The sequence below is a fragment of the Netta rufina genome (assembly GCF_964035555.1).
Source record: "Netta rufina genome assembly, chromosome: 1".
NCBI classification, from domain to species: Eukaryota; Metazoa; Chordata; class Aves; order Anseriformes; family Anatidae; genus Netta; species Netta rufina.
In genome coordinates this window covers 134,286,819-134,310,032 of record NC_140123.1, presented here as the reverse complement: position 1 = coordinate 134,310,032, position 23,214 = coordinate 134,286,819, and the positions used below count along the sequence as shown (strand labels likewise).

The 23,214-nt window shown below is 39.1% G+C and overlaps 1 protein-coding gene across 1 annotated transcript in view; it reads right to left on the bottom strand.

The window, feature by feature from the left end:
- The window catches only part of LOC311222087 (rho GTPase-activating protein 8-like), a gene marked incomplete at both ends in the record, with an annotated part of 60,856 nt that overhangs the window by 15,891 nt on the left and 21,751 nt on the right, over positions 1–23,214 (bottom strand). The window contains 4 exons of the mRNA XM_084306192.1: positions 7,232–7,305; positions 17,779–17,889; positions 19,054–19,152; positions 23,043–23,129. Of these exons, the coding sequence (XP_084162318.1) occupies positions 7,232–7,305; positions 17,779–17,889; positions 19,054–19,152; positions 23,043–23,129 (371 nt within the window). The remainder of the gene's footprint in view (positions 1–7,231; positions 7,306–17,778; positions 17,890–19,053; positions 19,153–23,042; positions 23,130–23,214) is intronic.

The window sequence follows — 23,214 nt, the reverse complement described above, 5'->3', positions numbered from 1 at the left end:
TGAAATTAATCACTTTGGTTTTGGAGACAACATACATGCCAGAGCTACCAGAGTTACGAGATGAGGAAACAAAATTGGTTGCAGACAATCCTGGTCATTGCACTTGAAAATATCAAAATACTCGTTTTTGCTCTTTCGAGAATATATTTTGATGTAGCCTATTTACTTTTTTGTTAGCAGTGTTCTCCAATCAAGTTCTGTTTACAGCACGATTTATGTCAGCTATCTCTTTAAACAGAAAAAAAATATATATAGAGAGAGGTGTACAAGTTGAACTATTTTGCCATTATAGGCATGGGTATCCCAGTCCATTGAAAATACAAAAATTAGACTGAGAATTTAACTGAGTAATTATTTAAATGTCAGTAATCATAAATGAAAACAGACAGGCTTTTCATTCCATACTGAAATAAGATGTGTTTTACCATAGTAGACAAAATTTTACACTGCAATGACACAATTGTGTCACACTGTGAATTAATAAATTGTTGCTAAAAATACTTAACCCCCTTCTGCCTCCCTGATCAGTTGTCCTAAAGGAAATACACAGAAAATCAAAACACATAGAGATAAATTAAAGCAACACATGCTGTCACATTGCTGAAAACTTGTCAAAGAAAGAGAGATGAGAAAATTACATTCTTTTTCTTTCAATCATCCTTGATTTGAGGGTTGCTGGCATCAAAAACCTTTGTTAATTTGTCTGTTTTCACAAGAGAAACAGCAAAGAGTGAGCATTTGAATTCCTTCTGTCCCATATTGAGTTTGGAAATGCTTCTGTTTACTGCTGGTCCTGCCAAGTCTCAGGAAGTGTCCATTCTGATTTGGAATCAGCTTTCATCCTCACTAATACAACTGATTCAGGCCTCTTCTTGCAGATTAACTAATTCTAACAAGATTCCCTTTTAAAAATCCAAACTGATTTATTTCTACCACGAAACTGATGAGTTCCTATCATATTTCGAGTAATATCTTAGTTGTCCAAAGTGGTACCAATTAAAAATGTTTATACTTAGGATAAAATTTGAGATTTTTTTTAAGGCTAGAATACAGTACAAATTTTGCACAGCCTTCCTTTTCCTTGTACTCTGTGCAATGAATACAGAACAAGTGAGCATGATGTCTGCAGTTTGCAAAGATGATTTGCACAGCAAGAAGGTCCATAGAAAATCAAGGACAGAGGGAAAGAGAAGGCACAGTTTCAGCCCTACAAAAAAGCTGAGCAGTGGCAACAAGAATTTAGAACAGTGCATCTTCCCTAGAACTCAAAGTGTATTTGTGTCCTTGCAGTTTTGAAATGTACAGTCTAGCCTTTGGATTTATGAATGAATATTCTCAGTTTACATTTGGCACCCCTGAACATAATTTATTTACAATTACTGAGCATCTAAAACACAAACTGCTTTTTACAAGGTTCATTTTTATTTGATGACACATGAACCAGTCTTGAGGTTTATCTTGTCCCCATGAACCCCAGGTAAAAACATTCTCATGAAAACAGAAAGAGCCAAGAACTCAGAAATGTTTATATGGCCAATGTCAAGCTTTCCCAGTGTTGCATTTTTAAAAGATATTTGAGTGATCACAAGAAGTGGAGACCAGGAGGCAAAGTCACTAAGCTGCAGCACTCCATATGTACTCAGAACGCATAACTATCCATCTCTACCCATTCTGACTATCACCATCAGGATGCATTCATTCACATTAAAAAACGAAACCAAACTTCCTCCATCAGCAAGATTTGTTGTGCTTCATGAAAGGGATGGGAAGGAAAGATTAATCACTGTTTACCACTGCTTTTGCTATTGAACAGATAAAGGACAGTTTTAGTTGTCACTATAATCATACTATATAACATTTATTAATTTGTCATTAAACTTCTATAGTATAGTTATTACCGTTGCATTTAGAAGTTTTAGTCATTACCCAGGACTCTCCTGTGTCACAAGTCAACATGGAACAGAAAATTTGTGCTGCAAAGCACTTGCAGTCAACAAAAGAGATGAAGTAAGAGAGAAAGTCCCAGTAATGGGGACTACTGGGAGACAATTTTTCTTTAGGGGACTGTTATTTTTCATTTTTATTACTGTAGAGTGATTCCTTCGCTGTGAGTTTATTGGTCTGTTCCATCACTTCTGAGCTGCTACTGATCTCAAATGCTCTCTTTAGTAATCAGCTCTCCCAAGTTTTCTACATAATTTTTGTATCCATTTCCTTTACAATGAATCAAATAAAAATTCCTTTAAAAGCTGGTTTCTGACCTCCAGAAGTTGATCTGCTTACAAACAGAGTATTGATTTTGCCATGCAGCTTTATTTTTAGTGTTTATCAGTTAGTACACTCAAACACAGGTTAGACTTTAAAAACCAAGAGAGCATAGTGAATTGTATTAATACTGCTCTAAACAAACACCAAAACCACAAGCCACACTCCATCCAGCTTTTAATTTCTCTTGATACCTTATATCCAGTATGTAAACTGGTTTCTATGAAAACAAATAAAAAATAAAGAATACATTAAAAAAAAACAGACACGTAACCAAAAGACATGAAAGGGAACTGCTGTGACATCTTAAGTTTAAAGGCAGAAGTACATGTCTGAATCCTAAATCCTTCAGTGGATAAAACCACCAGCAAAGCTGAACCATTCTGAAGCCATCAGGTTCGTCTCTGTCCTGTCAGGTCGCAGTGAGCAGCACCTGCAGCTGTAGCTACTTACACATCCCTGAGTATTAGGGACACACAAAGGTGCATCCTCTGTACCGTGGCATTACTTACATCCCTGGTTATCAAAACAGTCTGCCAGAAGTGACAGCTCCCATTTGCAATCTCACTTCAGCACAAAATAGGTTGATAAGGACATGTGGGGACATATTAACCAGAGAAAAAATTACTACCCTGTGGCATAAGCTAGGATTTTTTGAGCAAAGGGCCTGTGAGCAAAGCATCAAGATCATTGCCACCAAAGGAATGACACCAAGTTAGAAACACTTATGAATTGTTCTGACAAGAGAGTGAATATTTAATTAAGCAAGGTAATTTCTCATGGCATGGTAGAGATAAGGTAGTACACAGAAATCTTATTTAGTGCAAGTCAAGCCTTGCATTTTAAACTAGACAGACGAACAGGTTGAGGTTTTGAGTCTGAGCAAAGAAAAAAAAAACATTCTGTGGCTTGCTGGTGGCTATGAAGATCTATTCACAAACATACTTTGTTAAACCTATCCTTTCTCTTTGGCTTGACTAAATCATTATCTGGCTTCAGGATGATACTTTCACTTTTTAAATTAAGAGAACTTCTCTATTTTGGTCCAGAAGATGAACTCTACGACTTAGTCTTAATGAGATGATGATCTTCTCAGATACTCAGAAATTGTTTTGAGAAACCAATTCTTCTCTATGAAGGTTAGCAAGAACCGATATGATGCATTTTTAAAATTCAGTAATAAAAACATCAAAACCATTTTCACCCTAAAGTCAAGCTAGAATGACTGAAAGTAGTGAAATGTCTGTTTTCTCTTCCTTTGTTAAAAAAATAACCTGAACTTTATTATAGAAATTAAGAAACGTAGTTCATTGTGTTTATTGTAACAGCAACTGAGGCATCAGGCAGTAACAGATCTCATTTACATGATACAAACAGATGTACATCTGTTTATGGTATATTCTTTAGTGTCTGTTAAGCTGTTACAGTACTGGGTGACTTACTATGGATCCGTTCAGAGTCACCTTGCTCAGAGACAGTTATCTAAATATTTTCTTGGATAAATATATGAGGAAGAAACCTGCACTCACTGTTAATTTGGCTGCTGGGGATAAGGATGTAGTTGCTGCCTTCAGAGTCCACTCAGTAATGTGGTAAAAGAAGGGGAGTTGTGGCTCACTTGCAAACAAGGGTGTCTGAGAAGTTTCTGTGATCTAAGTTTCAGAAATTGATTTCAGATACATAGATGGGGAGATGTAATAATGGGAAGAGTGGAAATACTTCACCTAGTGTAAAACAACAACAAAGACAACAAAACTTCCCCCTGCAAATTCTGTGAGGACAAAAACTATGTCAAAAATCAAGTGGAAAAGGTAGTGACAGTGAATTTTTGTCACTTCCGGAAGATGAACTGAAGTTTTCGCCACACTCAGAACTGCATCTGGAGTGCAAAGAACGCTGCCAGTCAGCCTCCAGGGCTGTCAGCACTGAGACCGACACTTGCTGAAGCTGATGGTAGAATTGAGACATTCCAGATTTAGATAAAGAGTTAAAATCAGAGCAGACAGCAGGTACAACAGATACCTGCACACTTGTAATCAAGTGCAAAAAACTGCATGTCTATCACCTACTGCTTAACAGCCTTGGCATGGCAGGTAGTTGGCTTTCAAGCATCAGCTGGCTGAGAATGTCAGAAAATGCTCTACCTGACATGCCATCTCTCTAACCTAGAAATCTGGTTTGAGGAGATCTCTTTATGATAGGGAATATGTCAGCTCTGAACAAACCTATGCTCGGTTGGAAGATACCAATGTTGGCAGAGCCTGTGTCCTGCCTTCTTGGGGACACAGAAGGACAGAGAGCTGAGGAAAAATGTGATAGTCTGGCCAGCAAGCGCATTGGCTGGACTACAGATCTGTGGTCAGCATTACCATACCACTGACTTGCACAGATGCACAAAGAAGGCTTTTGTTCAGAAGTGTCATCACAATTCCTCAGAGACTATCCTTAACAAATGGTGCTGATACTGCACTGAACAGATGAATTTTTAGCCAAAAAAAAAAAAGATTAAGTTTGGAGAAAATGGATGATTACTGCTTTCAGAATAAAAAACATTAATCTAGGAGAAATTCTGCAATGACAAGGTTGAGACAACCCCCCCCCCCTTTTTTTTTCAACCCTGAAAGCTGAAACTTGTGGGTTGTTTTTTACTTTCTTTTGTTGTTGTTATTTTTGAGGGAGGAGGGCAAGTTTTTATATGCTGTGTTTTCAGAAAACTGAGGGCACCTGATCTGGATCCAACGACTGGTGAGAGGGAAGGGTCTGAGATAATGCAGTGGTGATGAGACAAAATAACAAGAAAAACCGGTCATGGGGGAGCTTTTGAGTCTGATCAGTACAACAAACTGCTAGTGAAACACTAGTCACCAAAATACAATGACAGCAAGAAACCCTCTAAATTTCTTAAAGATTTCTTTAAAATCTTTAAATAGGTCCAAGTAAATGCCAGATGAGAAAACAACACCTCCTCCATGCAGCCATAAGTTTAAAACAATTGACAATTTTAGTGACTGATTTTTCACTCAATTTCTTAATAATAACAGCTATGAGAAATAATCATATTAGTGCACATTCATCCTTGTTTCAGCTCTCCTGCCTCCTGTGGATTACTGAGGAAGAAGTATTTCCCTATTAAGATAAGCTAAATAGATGTAAGGATGATTGTTTCATAACAATTTAAAACATGAAAAAGTCTGTCTTTCATCTGCAGATGGGGCATGCACTGATACACTACGCAAGCTCTAATTATCCACTTACAATTATAATTACAGAGATTGTCTCAAGCTGACAGTCACTTGCCTTCAACATCCCTAGTAGTGAACTATTTACATTTTCTGTATCCACCCATAATACATTTGAAACAAGCTACACCTGCAAAGTTTTCATCTTTAATATGTCTTGGAGCAGCACATCCAAACAATTTTATAAGCTTGAGTGGAAATTCTGAATTAGGACCAAGAGGCCTTCAATAAAGTCCATTGGGGGCCCTTCATGTGCTGCAGATCAGTAGATACCTTTAATAGCAGAACTGGCCCCACTCCAATACTTGGCCTTCGGCAGCTGCAGGTATTTTGAAGATAAATCAGCAATTTCAAGAGGCAAGGAGCCAGCTGTTCTGCACACAAGCAGGCCTATAGATGCTACACTCCGCTTGTGAACTGAAAGAAGGTATCCACTGCAGTGGATCTGTCTCTCAATCTCCTACACACATCATTAAGCATCACTCAAGGTATGAAACCTAAACAAAAAAGGCAGTTATTGAATATTCTTATTTTCTACAAGATAAACTGAATTATGCAGGAGCTTAGCTAGCAATGAGGGCATGATACTGCACTGATTTAAATGAAGCCAGGATTTCTCATGAGAGTCAGCAATACAACTGAGAAGCATTTTTCTTGACACCCCCTCTTTGTTTTCACAAACGTGAAGCTTATTCGGTGCAGGTTTTAAAAATGTTTGAAATTTCTCACTCAGGATTCAAATAAACTCGTAACTCGAAGCAAACCCTGCTGGCAACAGTTAAAACGAACAGAAAACAATGATGCACATACTTGAATACTGAAAGGAAAAATTACCTTGTTCAGAACAGCAGTTCAATAATGCAGTTAAGAATTGGGAATATTTGGGGATGTAGGTTTGGGGTAAGCCTCTCTAACACTTGTGAAACTCTGAGGCCTTGGAACATGAAGGGCTATGGATACGTTACTGTCACGGCTTTCAAAAACAGGGATCAAAATGTGCAATTATATTATACAGAGAAAATGAAAGGAATTTCACAACTTTAGCCTTGTATCTTTCTCCCTGCATGCTACTTTACATTGCTCTGGTATGCACTGAGGAGCCCAGCTGGTACAGTCAACATTTCAAAGTTGCCCCTCTTCACTCTGTTACATGAAGGTGATTTAGGAGCTCAGATTTGGACATTTCCATTTTAAATAAGGGCCGTTGTAATGTGTTTCCCCACATACTGCAGCTATAGATAGGATCTCCTGTCAAAGGGTATATAACTGCCATTAAAAATATTTTGTGAAGGGAAGACTTCAGGTTTACTCCTGCAAAATGCAATTTCTTTAATGAGTTTTTATGCCCACTGGTTCTGTAAATACAGAACTACTCCTTGATTTTAAAAGTAAGTGCTAATTAAAATCCACCATATGATATGGGTTCATGATGAGGATTTCAAGACATCTTTTCTCACTTGCTATTCCCTAATCTAATATTCAGAGCAAGAAGGTGTTTTGTTTTGTTTGTTTCTTTTCCATAGTGGGACAATAATCTACTTCCTATCAATCAAAGATTTTGAAGCAGTGCCCAATTGCCATTCAGGTTTTCAGGATTTAAACACAACCTTCAATTTTAGGCTATTAATTAGGATATTAACTTTGGTGAATTGGGCACTGAGTGCTATACGGTTTCATGCTACTGACCTTGTTCTGAAAAACATATCATCCTTTAAAACAAAACTCACCTTTTCTTTTTAGGTAGGATACAGTTTCCTTCATTACTGGGGGGATTAATTCACCCTTATTTTTGTCCTTGATACTGTTAGAAAGAGGAAAAAAAAAGTAATGGTCTTTAAACAGTATTGAAAGAAAAGTTAAACACAAGACAGAGCAGTCTCAGGAAAAAACTTGGACTGAAAGCATACATTTGTTTCCACAAATTAAGGAGCCCACATCTTGGTGCCTGCACCAACTACAAGAGTCCTCCACAACTGCAGGAAGTGCTGAATGAGCCACTGAAAGAGACAACTGGGAGTTTCAGTCAAAAAGCCATTCCTAATTTTTTTTTTTCCTGCTAGAAAGGATGTATGACCACAATGGCGATTCATAGACAGAAGTGATCTTTGCTGTGCTGAAACAGTCAAGGACAGTGGCAGAATGGCGTTCCAGGCTAACTCTGCCCCCACTTGAGGCTGGTTTTGCTCTAGTTTTGTTCCCCTCACTTGGCACGCCCCAGCTGGGCAGTGCTCAAGAGGTCATGGTGACAACAGAGGTGATTGCGTTGACTGTATTCGGTTGTATGCCCCTGGTGGAATGTGGCTTTAAGGCAGCTTAGAGGCAGATGAGGAAGGAGTTTGCAATGAATGCTTTCTAATAGTCTTGATCAAGGGATGCTGCAAGTTCTATCAGGGGAGGTTCCAATCGACTGGCGGCTAGCAAACGTGACGCCCATCTACAAGAAGGGCCGGAGGACAGACCCGGGAAACTACAGGCCTGTCAGTTTGACCTCAGTGCCAGGGAAGCTCATGGAGCAGATCCTCCTGAGAGTCATCATGCAGCAATTGCAGGGGAAGCAGGCGATCAGGCCCAGTCAGCATGGCTTTATGAAAGGCAGGTCATGCCTGACGAACCTGATCTCCTTCTATGACAGAGTGACGCGCTGGGTGGATGAGGGAAAGGCTGTGGATGTGGTCTACCTTGACTTCAGCAAGGCTTTTGACACCGTCTCCCACAGCATTCTCCTCAAGAAACTGGCTGCTCTTGGCTTGGACTGGCGCACGCTTCGCTGGGTTAGAAACTGGCTGGATAGCCGGGCCCAAAGAGTCGTGGTGAATGGAGCCAAGTCCAGTTGGAGGCCAGTCACTAGTGGCGTCCCCCAGGGCTCGGTGCTGGGGCCGGTCCTCTTTAATATCTTCATCGATGATCTGGACGAGGGCATCGAGTGCACCCTCAGTAAGTTCGCAGATGACACCAAGTTAGGTGCGTGTGTCGATCTGCTCGAGGGTAGGAAAGCTCTGCAGGAGGATCTGGATAGGCTGCACCGATGGGCTGAGGTCAACTGCATGAAGTTCAACAAGGCCAAGTGCCGGGTCCTCCACCTGGGGCGCAATAACCCCAAGCAGAGCTACAGACTGGGAGAGGAATGGTTGGAGAGCTGCCAGGCAGAGAAGGACCTGGGAGTGATGGTGGATAGTCGGCTGAATATGAGCCAGCAGTGTGCTCAGGTAGCCAAGAAGGCCAACGGCATCCTGGCTTGTATCAGGAACAGCGTGACCAGCAGGGCTAGGGAGGTGATCGTCCCCCTGTACTCAGCTCTGGTGAGGCCGCACCTCGAGTACTGTGTTCAGTTTTGGGCCCCTCGCTACAAGAAGGACATCGAGGTGCTTGAGCGGGTGCAGAGAAGGGCGACGAAGCTGGTGAGGGGCCTGGAGAACAAGTCCTACGAGGAGCGGCTGAGGGAGCTGGGCTTGTTCAGCCTGGAGAAGAGGAGGCTCAGGGGCGACCTTATCGCTCTTTTTAGGTACCTCAAGGGAGGCTGTAGCGAGGTGGGGGTTGGCCTGTTCTCCCACGTGCCTGGTGACAGGACGAGGGGGAATGGGCTTAAGTTGAGCCAGGGGAGTTTTAGGTTAGATGTTAGGAAGAACTTCTTCACTGAAAGGGTTGTTAGACATTGAACAGGCTGCCCAGGGAAGTGGTGGAGTCACCATCCCTGGAAGTCTTCAAAAGACGTTTAGATGTAGAGCTTAGGGATATGGTTTAGTGGAGGGCTGTTAGCGTTAGGTTGGAGGTTGGACTCGATGACCTTGAGGTCTCTTCCAACCTAGAAATTCTGTGATTCTGTGATTCTGTGAAGTTTAGGAGCCCTTTATCATGCAGATTTTTCTTTGTCATTTCTTTTCAAGCCACAGTGTATGTATAATTAAAAGGATATTGTACTATTTATTTTGAAGGCAGTGATTGATGCAGTGATTGATGCAGTGAGATTGAGGTTATTAATGCTTTGAATGATTCCCATGGAATGAGATTTCCTTCTCTTTCATGAGTGAGCAGCCGAGGCAAAAATCAAACATAGCACTTTCTTGATCTAGACAGCATGGAAAATTCCACAATTATCTTATTAAAAAAAATGAATTTAGCAGTTTTAGAAGTATAACAAAAAAGACAGTATCTGCTGAGCATTCTGCTACATTCATATAGTAATCAACAAAAAAATAAAGGACACATCTCAGATTTAAATGTAGCAATTTTATATGTCATATTTAAAGGGTGACCAGATTCACTGACAAGCTCTAAAGCACCAGCGCAACACAACATGGAGACTGTGACTGTACAGAGGGAGGCTGCCACTTCTGCAGCTCATCTACAGAGTATGCGAGATGCTTACAGAAGATGATATACACAATGTGTTAAACATACCCTCAACCTAGCTGAGGTTTGCACCTGTAGACAGGAAAGATTCTTACAGAGTTTTTCTTTTCAAAGCACTGTGATTTCTTTTCTTTTTGTCTAGGCTGGCTTAGTTTCTCAGCATAAAGCAACTGATACTAACTGGAATGTATTTGATAAAACTTCTGTAACACTGTTGCATGGAATGAGCAATCCAATATTCTATTTTGTGTTTACACTACACATAAAAACATATTTTAAAATAAGTATTACAGCTACGTCAGTCAGCATGGAGGGGTAAGGAAAGTGGTGAAGGAAATCTCCCCCTCCACCTCGCGTTTATTTGCCTGTGCCTATGAAGTGAGTTAGAAGAGGTCATGTAGACTGTTTGATCTAGGTTCTCTAGGCTTAGGAGGCTGCCCACCCAGCCTCACACACAGGGCTGGTGAGGGAGCTCCTCAAAAGGGAAGAGTCAGAGCAGGATCCTGCCTTAGACACACACCCACCGTGTGGTTTTGCCTCTCTCATAAACTGACAGGAATATACTTCACACCATTTAGTTATTCACCCTTATAACGTTTTCATCTAATTCATCACCCCAGTGACACAATGCTGAGCCATCAGTGCCATTTCTTCCAGTTACAGTTTTACTGTCCACCCAGCCCTGCTCTTCCTCTTTCCTGTCTTCACCATCCAACCTCTTTCTAGGCACTCATGTCTGTGAATGTTATCCAGATCTTCTCAGACCATATTCTTTTTCCTCTACGGTGCATATTTAGTGTGTCTCTTCCCCTGGTGCTACGTAAAACAATACAACTTGATAGGTAATTGGGATAAACTTGCTTATCCAGCTCCTACATCTTGCTTTACTACTTCAAATACCCTAGACCACCCTGCTGTTCAAAAGGAAATAAGCTTTCCCTTCAGCCACAGACCTAATGAAGTTGATCTGCTATGGATTTGTATCCTGTGTCCTATCAGTTTCCTCATGATAGTGATTGTGGATAGTTTCCATATGTTATAAACTCACTTTCCTTCCATGGTACTTTCATTTCCTCCCCTCATTTCTTTCCCTCAGGTTTCCTCACGTTAGGAGCAACCCATAATTAATCACCACCTAAACACTAACTGGCGTATCAGTAGACCAAAGACAAAAAAAGAACCTAAATTTGTGCTATAGTTCCCCCCCTTCCAGACAGTGATTTTTAAAAGCTTGTTGAAATGTAGCATTTGTGAGAGCCCTTTCCTCTGCCGAATGTGGTTGACATATGTCTGTATCTTCCCTACAAAACCTGAACTTTTTTTTTCCTGCTCTTCTTCAACAAAGTACCCATACCAGAACCTGAAGTGTATAAAATTCAATTCTGATGTATGTATGTATTAATACTATTTTGTGAAGACAGTGCTGTATCTATACGTAACAGGAACTGTAGGAGAGAGGAATTTTCTGTGATGTAAGCAGACATAGGAATTTTGCTAGAAAATATACTCCAGTTTTACCTACCACATTCACAACATGATAATTTTAGTCATTTGACCAAATAAATTCTGTGTATGTGTGCAATGCACTTGCAGGAAGACCAACAGTAAGGACTGAGTTTAATTCAGATAATCCTAAAGTATGACCTTTTATGTATCAGTAAGTCTCATCATTTGCTGCTGCTTGCAAGTATGATCTTAAGATCAAATGATACAAATTCCTGTCCTTACACACTGGCAAGGCAACATTAATTTCAATATGAAGCATTACTGGACTTGCTGGAGTAATCACTCTCTGCAATATCATAACAACATGGCAATAGCCAGAAGATTTATGACCTGACTTGTAAGTCCAAATTCACCTTTCTCATTACCACAGACATCTTGTGAGAGCTACGTTAGAGGCCAGAAATGCTTCACGAAAAATCTCACTGACTAGAGACAGACATGGCCTGAAATGCTACCAGGGCCAGGTTTATGACCTTGCCCTCAGAGGAGCATCCTCTTCCTACCCACAGTGACAATCAGGTACCTGAATACCCGATTTTTTTTTAACCTGAGCAAAATATCTTTCCCAGCAGCATAATCCTCCTAGCCGCTTTCAGGATATGAATTCTGTTACTCCTAAAGTACTAAGTCTCTCCCTCTCCTTCCAGCTTCAGCATTACCTTCAACAAACTTCCAGCAGTTTCACAGATGCTGGTGACACCATAGCACAGAAAGTCAGTGTTACAACCATGCAGGAGACATGCAATGCTCTCAGAACAGCTCTGAGAGCCAGGTTGTCCTCCCCTTCACCCAACATCCACCTAGACCCTTGGGAGGAAAAATTTAAAAGCAGCTTTGCTGCAGTGCCATGAGCTCTTATACCAGCCCCTGCAAAAGGAACACAGCCACATAAACACAAAACATGTGAACCACATACTATGCTCTGAAAGGTTGCTTCTGAATGGGAGTTGTTTTCTCTTGCAGCAGATCACCGTTGTCTAACAACCCTGATGCAACAAAATAGGAGAGAACAGGCAGTGACTGTGCAGCCCCACTAACAAATTAACCTTCCTAATAAACCAAAAAGCAAGGGGGTTCTAGGGGTTCTCTGCACTACATGCAAAGTTGAAATCCCCAGTGAAATGACATACCCCAGACATGTATTAAACAAGAAAAAGTGTTGGGAGATTAGGTCAATTCCAAGGTCACCATCCGGGATACCAGTGAAGGAAAGGTTGCAGCAGATCAAGACAAAGACAAAAAAATATTATAGCCTTTCTCATAGGGCAGTTATGACACATTCTTTGTGTGCCAAATAATTTCATTTCATGTATTCAAGTCAGTACCTTAAACTTTTAGGACAACTTTTATTAAAATTAGTTGAAAGTCTAATTCACTTAAATGAGAACATTATCAAGACTTTAATTTGTTTGGAAGCTGTTACATCTTTATTGACAATTTGAGCTCATGGAATCCATTCTCAGTCTCTCTGAAGTTGCATTGATTGTTTTTGCTTTCTTACAGCTGTTCACTCCAGAGGCACCAAATAGCAGCCCGGCAGCTTTTTATAAACGTTTTCTAATTATTATCGTTTCCCATAAATGTGTTTCCCCATTTCAGGGTATAAATAGCAAACTGATTATTTACAGCACTTGCACCTGCTGAGTGCTAGCTTATCTGTCAGAGAGGTGAAACAAATAACTGGGCTATAATTTGTAATAATAAAACCTACACATTATTTTTCTGTTTCTAGGAAAAGAAAACCCTAGTTTCTGCACATTTGCCACTTTCTACAGGATTCCTTTTCCTCTTGAGGAAAGGTTCTGTTCCAAGCACATGAAAGAGGACCTCAGGATAAACTGTATTTTAAAATAGCGTAGAAAGTCACATGCCAAGTTTGTTCTATTTTTCCAATACCAGAGAAAGTCTGGATGCATACTTTCACAACATTTCACAATGTGGGAGACAGTGTTCAGTTTACTGGACCTAAGGTGACAGAAAATAATAGGGACATTACCTCAGCTAATGTAAATCAGACCTGCTCAGAGGTCAATGAAATTACACCTCTATCTTTTCTTTGTGGATCCTGTCAAGTAATCTGCATTTTTCTCCTCTTGTTCAGGATGGTCAGGATGGTATGATGAGCAGCTGTGCTCTGTGATGGACTATGGAAACTGCCACTGGAGATCAGGCTGTACGACAGGCAATTTGAAATGCAAGGTCTCTTACACTTTCTATTTAAGACATGGGCAAAACAGAGCATTTCAGTGCACAGTATAGTTTTCTGTAACTGATTCAGGTGTCTGAATCATAGTGCAACAATATGTCAGACTCAAGAGGGATCTATTTCAGTAAACACAGTAGCCAGGGAGACTGAGTATTCCTCACTATAGAAATATATGATTAGTTACTGTGACATGTTACACATCCAATGACTCATTTCTAGTCTGTGGACAGTTATCATGAAGGGCCTCCACACATTGTTCTGAAGTGTCATTAAGTATTCTTGGTTGATAATCTCTCTATTCTCCTCCTCTCATTTTCATTTTTTCCCTGCTGAGACATGCTGAGATTCGGTTTCAAATGCATTCTTCTCCATGGTCACGCATGCACAGCATGCACAAGAAGATTATGACCAAAAGGAAAGTACCCTGAAATATTTATGATAACAATTCAACAAGCAAAAGCTGTACGGTTGTTGCAATTTTGTGATTTTTTCTCTGCCCTCAACTAGATAGGAAATGAAAGCATTTCCTATATTCCCACAAAAGTTATTTAATTTTAGATTTTAAAACCAGTCGGAGAAAACAGAACAATGTCAACAGCTAGTCAAGGTCAACTATGTTCTGTGGTGGAGCTCAGCTGTAGCCATCCTTGATTACAGGGGCAATAGGGTGCAGCAACAGGGGTTTGTAGGAGCTTGTTGAACATACAGCAGAGGACAATGATACAATTTGGCCCTCCATGGAAACTTCAGCACAACTTGGTACCAGACTTAAGTTCTAGCTGCAAAGACCCTGTAACTCACAGGAGCTCACGATGATGCAGGTTTCTATTTCATGTCTCTGCCTAACAATAAACACACCTACATTACAAAGAACTACATTTAAATAAAGTAGGATTCTTTGCCGAATCACAATGTGAACACTTGGCTTGGGATAACATAAATTTCTGTCACTCAGTCCAGAACAGATCTCTGATCTCCCAAAGCCCAGTCTCATACCCTTGCTGTCTTGCTCTTCTAGGTAAGATTCAAGCATACTGTGCAGGAATACTTACCGGGTTAAGTGCATTAGTGGAGTTAATTATAATGATTTTTTTTTTTTTGCTTTAAAAATAGTTATTTTAATTAAGTCTGCTCCAACACAAGATTCTGGGTCCCTTCACAGGTCTGTTAACAGGCATTCGCAAAATTGGGACCACAGGCAGATGCAACTGGGAACAACTACCTAACCTGTCTTCCTTTCTGCACGTATAGCACATGTAGCATGCACTTGATCTGTGCCTAGATAGAATAGTGCATGCATTGAAGAGTAAAAACAAAGTTATGACTGTTCAGACTTCCCTCTGCACTTGAGTCTGAGCTCCCCTCATTTCATTGCACTGTGCAGCAACAGCACCTTGATTCACAGAAAAGCTCTTTAAAACAGACAAATATTTCTGAAAATCCCTCTATAATTACATACTTTAAGTAACAGAAATACACAAAAAAACTAGTATACGCATATTTTTGAAACACTGGAAAAGTCTAAAATAGCTATCTTAAGTTATGGGACACAAATAAAATGCCTGAGAGTGTGCTGCTGAATTTCATGGCTGAAATGACCAAAAATGCTTTCTGCCTGTATGTATTCCTCATGAGTAACTGCTAACTGTGGCCCATAACCCTCCAATGTCATCACATATTCCTTCAGTGATTCCTTCAGGTATTTATAGGTTTATTTTCTTCCCCTCTGCACAAACAATCACCTTCAGGATTCAACATAAATATAATTCTGCACTTTAAAGATATAAAGTCAGCGTAGTGTTTGTTTCTTCCCCCCACATAGAGCGTAAGTTGACACTGAGGGGTTAAAGAGATCAAAAGAAGACTTAAACTCAGATTTTGGATCATAAGCAGAGAAGGGTAACATAAGAAATAAAAGTTTTGAACTAACCTGATCATACATGTAAGTCCTTCAGCTAACTCATAAATTAAACGCAATTCAGTATATATTACATTTCCGAGTATTACACTCACAGCTCTCACAGACTTTCCACGATGTTTAAATGCCTAGTTGCCTGATGTCATTTTGAAAATTCAACTCTACAAGGTTAAAAATGTCTTTGTGATTTAACCGATTAGTCCAAGATGAGACACTGGTTCCAAACAGCTATTTCTCAGTGTCTAGATGGAAACTTCCTTCAGTTTTGTCTTGCTGTTCTACCAAACCAGGATTTTTTTCCCCTGCCCACTGGATGAAAATGAGAGATCTTGAACCAATGCTTAGTCACTTTTTGCTGTTCTAATTTTTAATTACAGCTACAAAAAACAAATGCATTAACAAATACAAACTGAGAAAAAAGTTAAATGAGGAAGTGTTACCTAAGACAGCATTGTCTGCTGCTTTTAGGGAGAAACATTCAAAAGGATATGGGTTTACCACTTTCCATAGCCAGAAGTTATTGGGATGCCATTGTGAAATATCTGATCAAAATTAGGCCATCTATGAGGGCTTTGGATAATCTCATTCACCATCCTTTAACTGCCTGAATAAAGATCATCATCCCAGAAGTACAGAAACTGGCAAAACCTCAAACCTATGGGTCTTTATTATTAAAAAAAAAAAAAAAAAAAAAGATTCCACAGAGAAATAGTCCTTTAATGACAGTAGCTTTCTCTCAGCAGCACGTAGCAGATATATTCCCAGATGAAATAGGAACCACGTAGCAGATATATTCCCATAAACCTGTACAAAATAAAATCAGGCTATCCCTGCAGCCCTCTTCAGAAAACATAAACAACCTCACCTGTCTCTTTGGTGGGAGGTCACAGACATTTTGACATTACAGACTATAGAGATCATAAAAGTAGAAGGAATCAGCAAAAGCAGTTAATTCATCAAGATAAAAGCTAATACTATTTTTTGTTAAAAAAAAAAGAAAATTAAAAGCTAATAAAAAACAAATTTAATACTATTTTTTTGCTCCATCAGCTTTATTTTATTTTATTTTTTTTTTTAAAAAAAGCATAAGGCATTTTAAATCCAGTAAAAATCAGTTCATCTACTCATTTATAAGTTGTAGGGGATTTGTTTATTTGTAATTTCTGCATGGTGATGCAGCACTACCTCTTCTGCAAGAAGTGATCTAGACAAATGTGGGCAAACGATGATGAATATCCACAATGCTTCAGTTTTGGACATCAGAGTGCTCTGAACTCACACAAGGAGCCTCCTTAGTGAGTGGTAGAACTCTCCAGACCAAAAATGATAGTAATGCTTCTCTCAATGATCCTCCACCGACAGACCTTCCACAGAAAAGTTCTTTTTAAAGCAGCCACCCTCTATATACTTGCAAAGGTTGAGGCATGTAAGAAGGATGTGGTTTGCTGATGGTAACACAACTGGAAAGCAGCAGAGCCAGGAAGGATAGCCCCTGCACACTCATCATGTGCAACTCAGTCAAACACACTCTTCAGAGACACTGTTCAGGCACAGAGAAATAAAATACCAGTAGCAGATGGTAAGTGTGTCACACAACATGCTGTCTGATCGCATAAGCCTGCGAGAGGTTAGATAGAGCTGCTTGAGAAGCCAGGCTGGGCTGGAGGCAAGTGATAGCATGCCCTGATGCCAGACAACAGTCCCACCTTTACTATTGAAGCAGTGGCTTAAAACATTGTCCTTCTTAATGTCCCAGTGAAGCCCACCTAAAACATATTTTCTGAATTAGGAAAGTGAGTTAGTCGCATTTCAAGTGTTAGGTTAGACTCTAAAGAGGTATCATAAAAGTTAATGTCATAGTAGCTCTTACACAATAGATATGGATTGTTCTAATATCAGGCCTTCCAGAGAGGACTGATGCTTAACATTTAACCAGGGGAAAATTACATATATTTTAAATCTCATTTAAAGCTGAATCATTAGAACCAAAAGAGCAGAGTTGGGGGTGGGAAGAAATCCGACAAATGTCCATGGATAAGACAAACTGAATTGTTTTTGTTGAATGCAAACAGTATTTGTCAGCCACTCTTGAGAAGGACACCATCACAGGGAGTAAGGCCTGTCTTGGATTCATAAAAGCTACCGCCTAGCTCTGTAGTTTTATGGCTTTCAGAGAACAAGAAACTAAACATATACTAAATGAAACATCTGTTGACTTTGCGACCAGCGAATTTGCACGTTATAGAAGGCTGCAGGATATAGAAATCTTGTATTATATAAATCTCATGGCTTACTATTGTAGGCTGACTCCAAATTGCTGGGTAGGTAGAGGTGGTCTTGGTGGAGGAATTTTAACAACAGGTGACAATTTTCCCTTCTGTTTCCTCCAAAGATTTTCATCATGTCTGCAAAAATCAAGAAATCACTGATTTTCTCTGCATCACAGCTGACGACCTGTATGTACGAAGAGGTACCATTTTTGTTCATAACACTAATCTTCTGACAATAGTGTATATGCTGCAGGTCTTATAGAATTTACATTTTAATTTAATGTAAGAATTAGGGAATTTTTAAAGTAGTATTTGCAGAAGAATCATTAAGCAAGGCACAGAATCCTTAAGCAAGGCATGCTTCAGCCAACAGAGTGCACTAACAGATGTGTCCAGATGTCCAAAAAATAGGAACGCACTACAATTTAAAGCTTACTTGCTACACAAAATATAACTTCCCTCTCTTTTGTAGCCATGCAATCCAATTTATAACCTTAGAGCTGTAAGGTATTTTCTGTTACTCCCTATTTACAAAAAAGGTGTGTAAAAACACAACAGGCATCAATAACTGTCAAAATCAAAGCTTCCAGTTACCTTCATTCAGCAGTGACATAAAATCACTTCCTGTCAGTATATCAAAGCATTTCCATGTAAAGCATTGAGTCCTAAATACTGTTATTGATACTAATACCAGCACTTGACAATTTTGGCATGTATACCCTGTGCATGTCTTTTTCTTTCCCTCTCCATTACTCCTCCCTAACACACATACATACACAACATAAAAGTTCTGTTCATTCATAAAAATGGATCTGCTAACAATAGATGTATCCATAAAGTTTAAAATCAATCAACTCTTTGCTGATTGTGAATGCTCTTATCAAAAGGAAGTCACTCGATCTGTTACAATATGCAAGCGAAGATGTCAGGATTGTTATTTTTGCCCATAAACATTACAAGGTACTCACAAGCAGTAACGACATATGGATTGGTTTTGTTAACACTCACACAGAAGCTGCAATTATATGAAGAAAATGCTCCACAACTGAGATGTAGATATTTCAGATCTGTAGAAAACTATAAAGGGTTCTCCTCTGTAAATACGTGAAAAACTTTAGCGTGTCTTTCATGACATTGCAGCTTTCAGAATTAAATCCAGCGAAGCACAGATAGGTAAATTAGACTCTGAAGAAATTCATCACTGAAGAAATATGATTAGATTCTGCTTGGAATACAATGAACATGACACAGCTCTACCTGTTAAAAGGTGAGACCAAATATTTGAAACTTGCCACTTACTGGATGACTTCTTGAGGAATATTAAGCTGGTCATATTTGAGATGTTCTCTCAGGTCACTTAAATAGTTCAAGTAGGTGATTTTTTTCCCAAACTTATGGCTGAAAAAAATTGCAAAGAAGTATAAAAATCAGCATGAGAGGAACATTTTTGAAGGGTTTAGTTTCCATTACAAAAATGTAAGTGCTGATGCAACTCAAAATTAGACTGTAATTGAAGCAGCAGGAGACATAAGATGTATTTCATTTCATATGATCAAACATACACAGTTCATGCCTGAGAGTCTGATTTGAATAAAAATAACTGACTTCCATCTGAACGTTTTGTGATTTGCATAGATATGAAAAACACTGCTTTAAATGACACTGAAAAACAGCTTTCATATAGCATTACAAGGCTTGCTAACAGAACTGTTAACTTCTTTTATGTGGCCAACAGACTATGTTTGTGCTATTTAGGTATTCCTCCCTACCAAAAGACAGAATAATGGCACCATAGACAAAAACTATAAAGTAGTAATCGACAGGCAAGACTTTCAAAGAGTGGACAGTGTATACCCTTGAAGTGTTGGGCCATCTGTTTTGGAAAGGGCTGAATAGCTTCTAGGAAACAACTTGAATAATAAGGCTCTTTTGACAAACTGCACAAAACAGACTTTCAATTTTAAAGTACCAACTATTAGTAGCTGGGTCTTGAGTTTCAGTTACAGGTGGTCCAAAATAATTTCGTATTTTTCTGCAGTACAAAATATCTGTCCTGTAATGAATTGTCAAGAAAAGTAGTAGGTGTTTACAATAAAAACTGCACTTTGCTGCAAGTTACTTTGATAGCAAAACTGGAGAAAAATTCTCTCACAGTAATGAGTTTGTCACTGAACTGTCAAACATATATACACATTCTCCCTCTAGTGGGAGATGGTACAAATTAAAGTTGCTTCAGAATTTTAGGAGCTTTTAATTGCAAAGTGCAAAATTTTGCTAGCAGACAAGTGATTTTGTAATCTGATAGTTATCTGTCCCTGTGTGTACAACTTCAGAGCTTTTCAGCTTGTCCTTTTTCCAAGCATTTTTTTTGGCCTGTGATTTCAAAATTATAAGTCAGGGCTAACAAAGAATTCTCTGTGAGTGACTTAGGAACTTTTCAGAGTTTACTCATACTTTCAATTATTTTCTCATAATACTTAGTATTATTATGACATAGTAATTATGACATATGACATGTCATAATAATCATTATTATTATTCCCAGTGTACAAATTTCTGTTGGTCATGTGGTGTTGTTTTGTTTGGTTGGTTGCATTAACAAGTAGAGTATTACCAGATCAGAGTCAAAACAAGTATCCAGGTATACAGTGGTAAAAGTTGAGTACAACCAAGAATACCCAATCCCGATGAAAGCAGGGTGTTCAGAAGGAAAAGATGATCATGCATCTAAGGTTACAAGCCCTGGTTTGAATTTTCTATGCCAGATACAAATGTTTAAGTTTGTCAATATCACTCATTTTCTCATCCAAAGTAAACAAGGATTTAAATGCCAGTGTATCAATGTAACATACTGTTGTAAGAAAAAAAATTATTAATTTTATTTATCATCTTAATATCCAGAGAAAACAAATACTTGAAAAGTTAACTTTTTCTTTTCTAAGTATTATCAGCCAATTATTATTCTAGATAAATAATATATCAGTCAAAATAAATATCTACAGTAATTCTTCTTGTTTCAAGAACAACAGATTCCGGAATGATTTCAAGCTTTAATTATTTTTTTTATTTTCACACACTTCTTGCATGTTCTGTTCAGTCTAGAATTTAGATTTCTCCCTTACAATTAAATAACTTGCTGCTATAACGGACATCAGTTGTTCGTTCGTTATGGTTTTCTCGAGATACGTTGCTTTATTCCTTTAACCCTGAGGACATTCATACTATATTTTGCAAAATGTTAGAATTTGAAAGTGATAGAAGTTCAGGAGCAAAATCTTAAGAAATCCCAACCAACTTAGCATTTATCAGTATCCATCCATTGTTGTGGGTTCCATGTAGCTACTACCATCGGTTTCTACTACACAAAGGAAAAGAATCTACCAGTAAAATACATTCAACATTATACCCTCCATCTCAAATTCTTATGGGTACTTCAGGGCTTATCTATTAACTCTGAACACACGAGTAGCATCAATCCTATTCATCCCAGCATTTGAGATCAGATCAAAGGTTAAGCATTCATTATCTGCTTCACCATACAACCCAGTAACTCCAGTCAGGGACCCAGTTCTCTTGTGCTAAGTACTGTTAAACAGGACAAAAAAGTCATTCATGGGCCACAGAATAATTACATTTTAAAGTGGTGTTTAATTTAACATACCACTGAACCTACTATGAATCAAGACTGCCTTTTCTTAGATAGAAAAATCCCTCTACCCTATTATTCATAACCAAGCTTAAACTCATCTTACACAGTAGGTCAAAGCAATTTAAATGGGTGTTGTGCTGTTACCTGTTATATATGGAGTGGTAATTCGTGTCGAGAAAATGGTTGATATTAATAAAGAAGGAGGACATTTGGGAGTGTGGCCATGGGGGTCAGAAAGCCCTGTGGTTCATGATAACATTAGACTCTTAATGATGAGGCCATCAGGAATGTAAAAGAGTTTAGAGGGAACAAAGAAGGGTGATTCAGGAGACTCCATGCAGTCTGGGGTTTCTTGTTCTCCAGCCATTAAGGCATGGATGTTTCTGGGTGTTTGCTGTTGTTGATATATTCAAAGTTGCTTGGCCAATGGAAAGTTGTTTTGAAAAGAACTGCTGTGGAGAGAAGGGTATAAGAGGGGAGCCTCCCCTCAAGATAAAAAAGGCAACACGATGAAGTTATGTCATCAATAAAGAAGCAGGAAAAAGAAGTGAAGAGGAACAGGCTGGCAGAACGGAGACCAGAACAGGAACAGGCACTTTGATCGCCTCACGAAGATAGGTTCGGCCAAACTCAGCAAACTGCTCAAAGAAGCTCGTACTGAAAGTCACTGGAAATAGGCGCACTGGAGCTGGAAAGAAGCGGACCTGTGCACACAACTGCCTCTCGCTGGTAAGCAGTTGCACATTATGGGGAATCATACGTCCCTAGAACAAAGACTGTCCTGGTAACCTTACAGCTTATTCTCCTTATTAACAATCAGACAGTTTATGATCCTGAAATATGGGACCAAATTGAGGTCAAGGTGTGGGACTCTGCAACTAAAAACGACAAGGTAGCAGTGGGATTGCTCGGCACCTGGCGAGCAATCTCTGAGGCCTTAAAGAGCCCTGTGGGGCCACAATCACAAACGTGTGGCTTTCCAGACAGCGAGTGAGCTGCGGGCTCCTTTACTGATCCGACTGCTACGCCATGGGCCCCTCTGCTGTTACAGCCATCGAAGGCTTTTGCTGTTATGCCCCCTGCTGACCTGGACTTGCCTTTTGACCCAGGCCTATTGGCCTTGAAGAGGAGATGGATATGCTTTTCTTCAATCTGGGAAGAACGGGATACGTAAGGCCCGAAGACCGAGCTGCTTGACAACTTAAAGCAAGACATATTGTTCAAAAGGAATGGAAAATGGAGTCTTGTTAGTAATCAAGAAAAGGAATGGAAAATGGAGACTGTTAAGTCATGGAACTTAAAGGATTGTTTGTTACCCCTTCTAGTTGTACCTATGTATAGGCATACTCGGGTTTAGTATGTAAAGCAATGTTCTATATATTTAGAATGTTTGATGTTTGTGTGTGCGTGTTGGTGGAGTGTAGACTCCCTGCACACCCAGCACTGTTTACTTGCCTTTTAAACCTTTTATAGCTTTCATACCTTTTATCAGTATAACTATTACTAAATTCAGATTGAGTTGAGACCTCATTTATAACATACCTGACATACTTTACTTCAAGCTTTTTAAGAGCAAAATATTAGAGAACAAATCATCCTTAAATAAACAGGAAAATGTGTTGAATAAAATGCGAAGTACCTTATTAGAGGTTTAAAAATATTCCACAGAATTTTTATGAAGTTGGTTGGATGTACAACATACAGTGCTTTAAGGTTTTTCTTATACCTAGTAGAAGAAAATGAAATTGTTAGAATATTTTTCAGTATCACAGACTGTAGAACTGAATAGATACAACTGAATGAAAGCTATT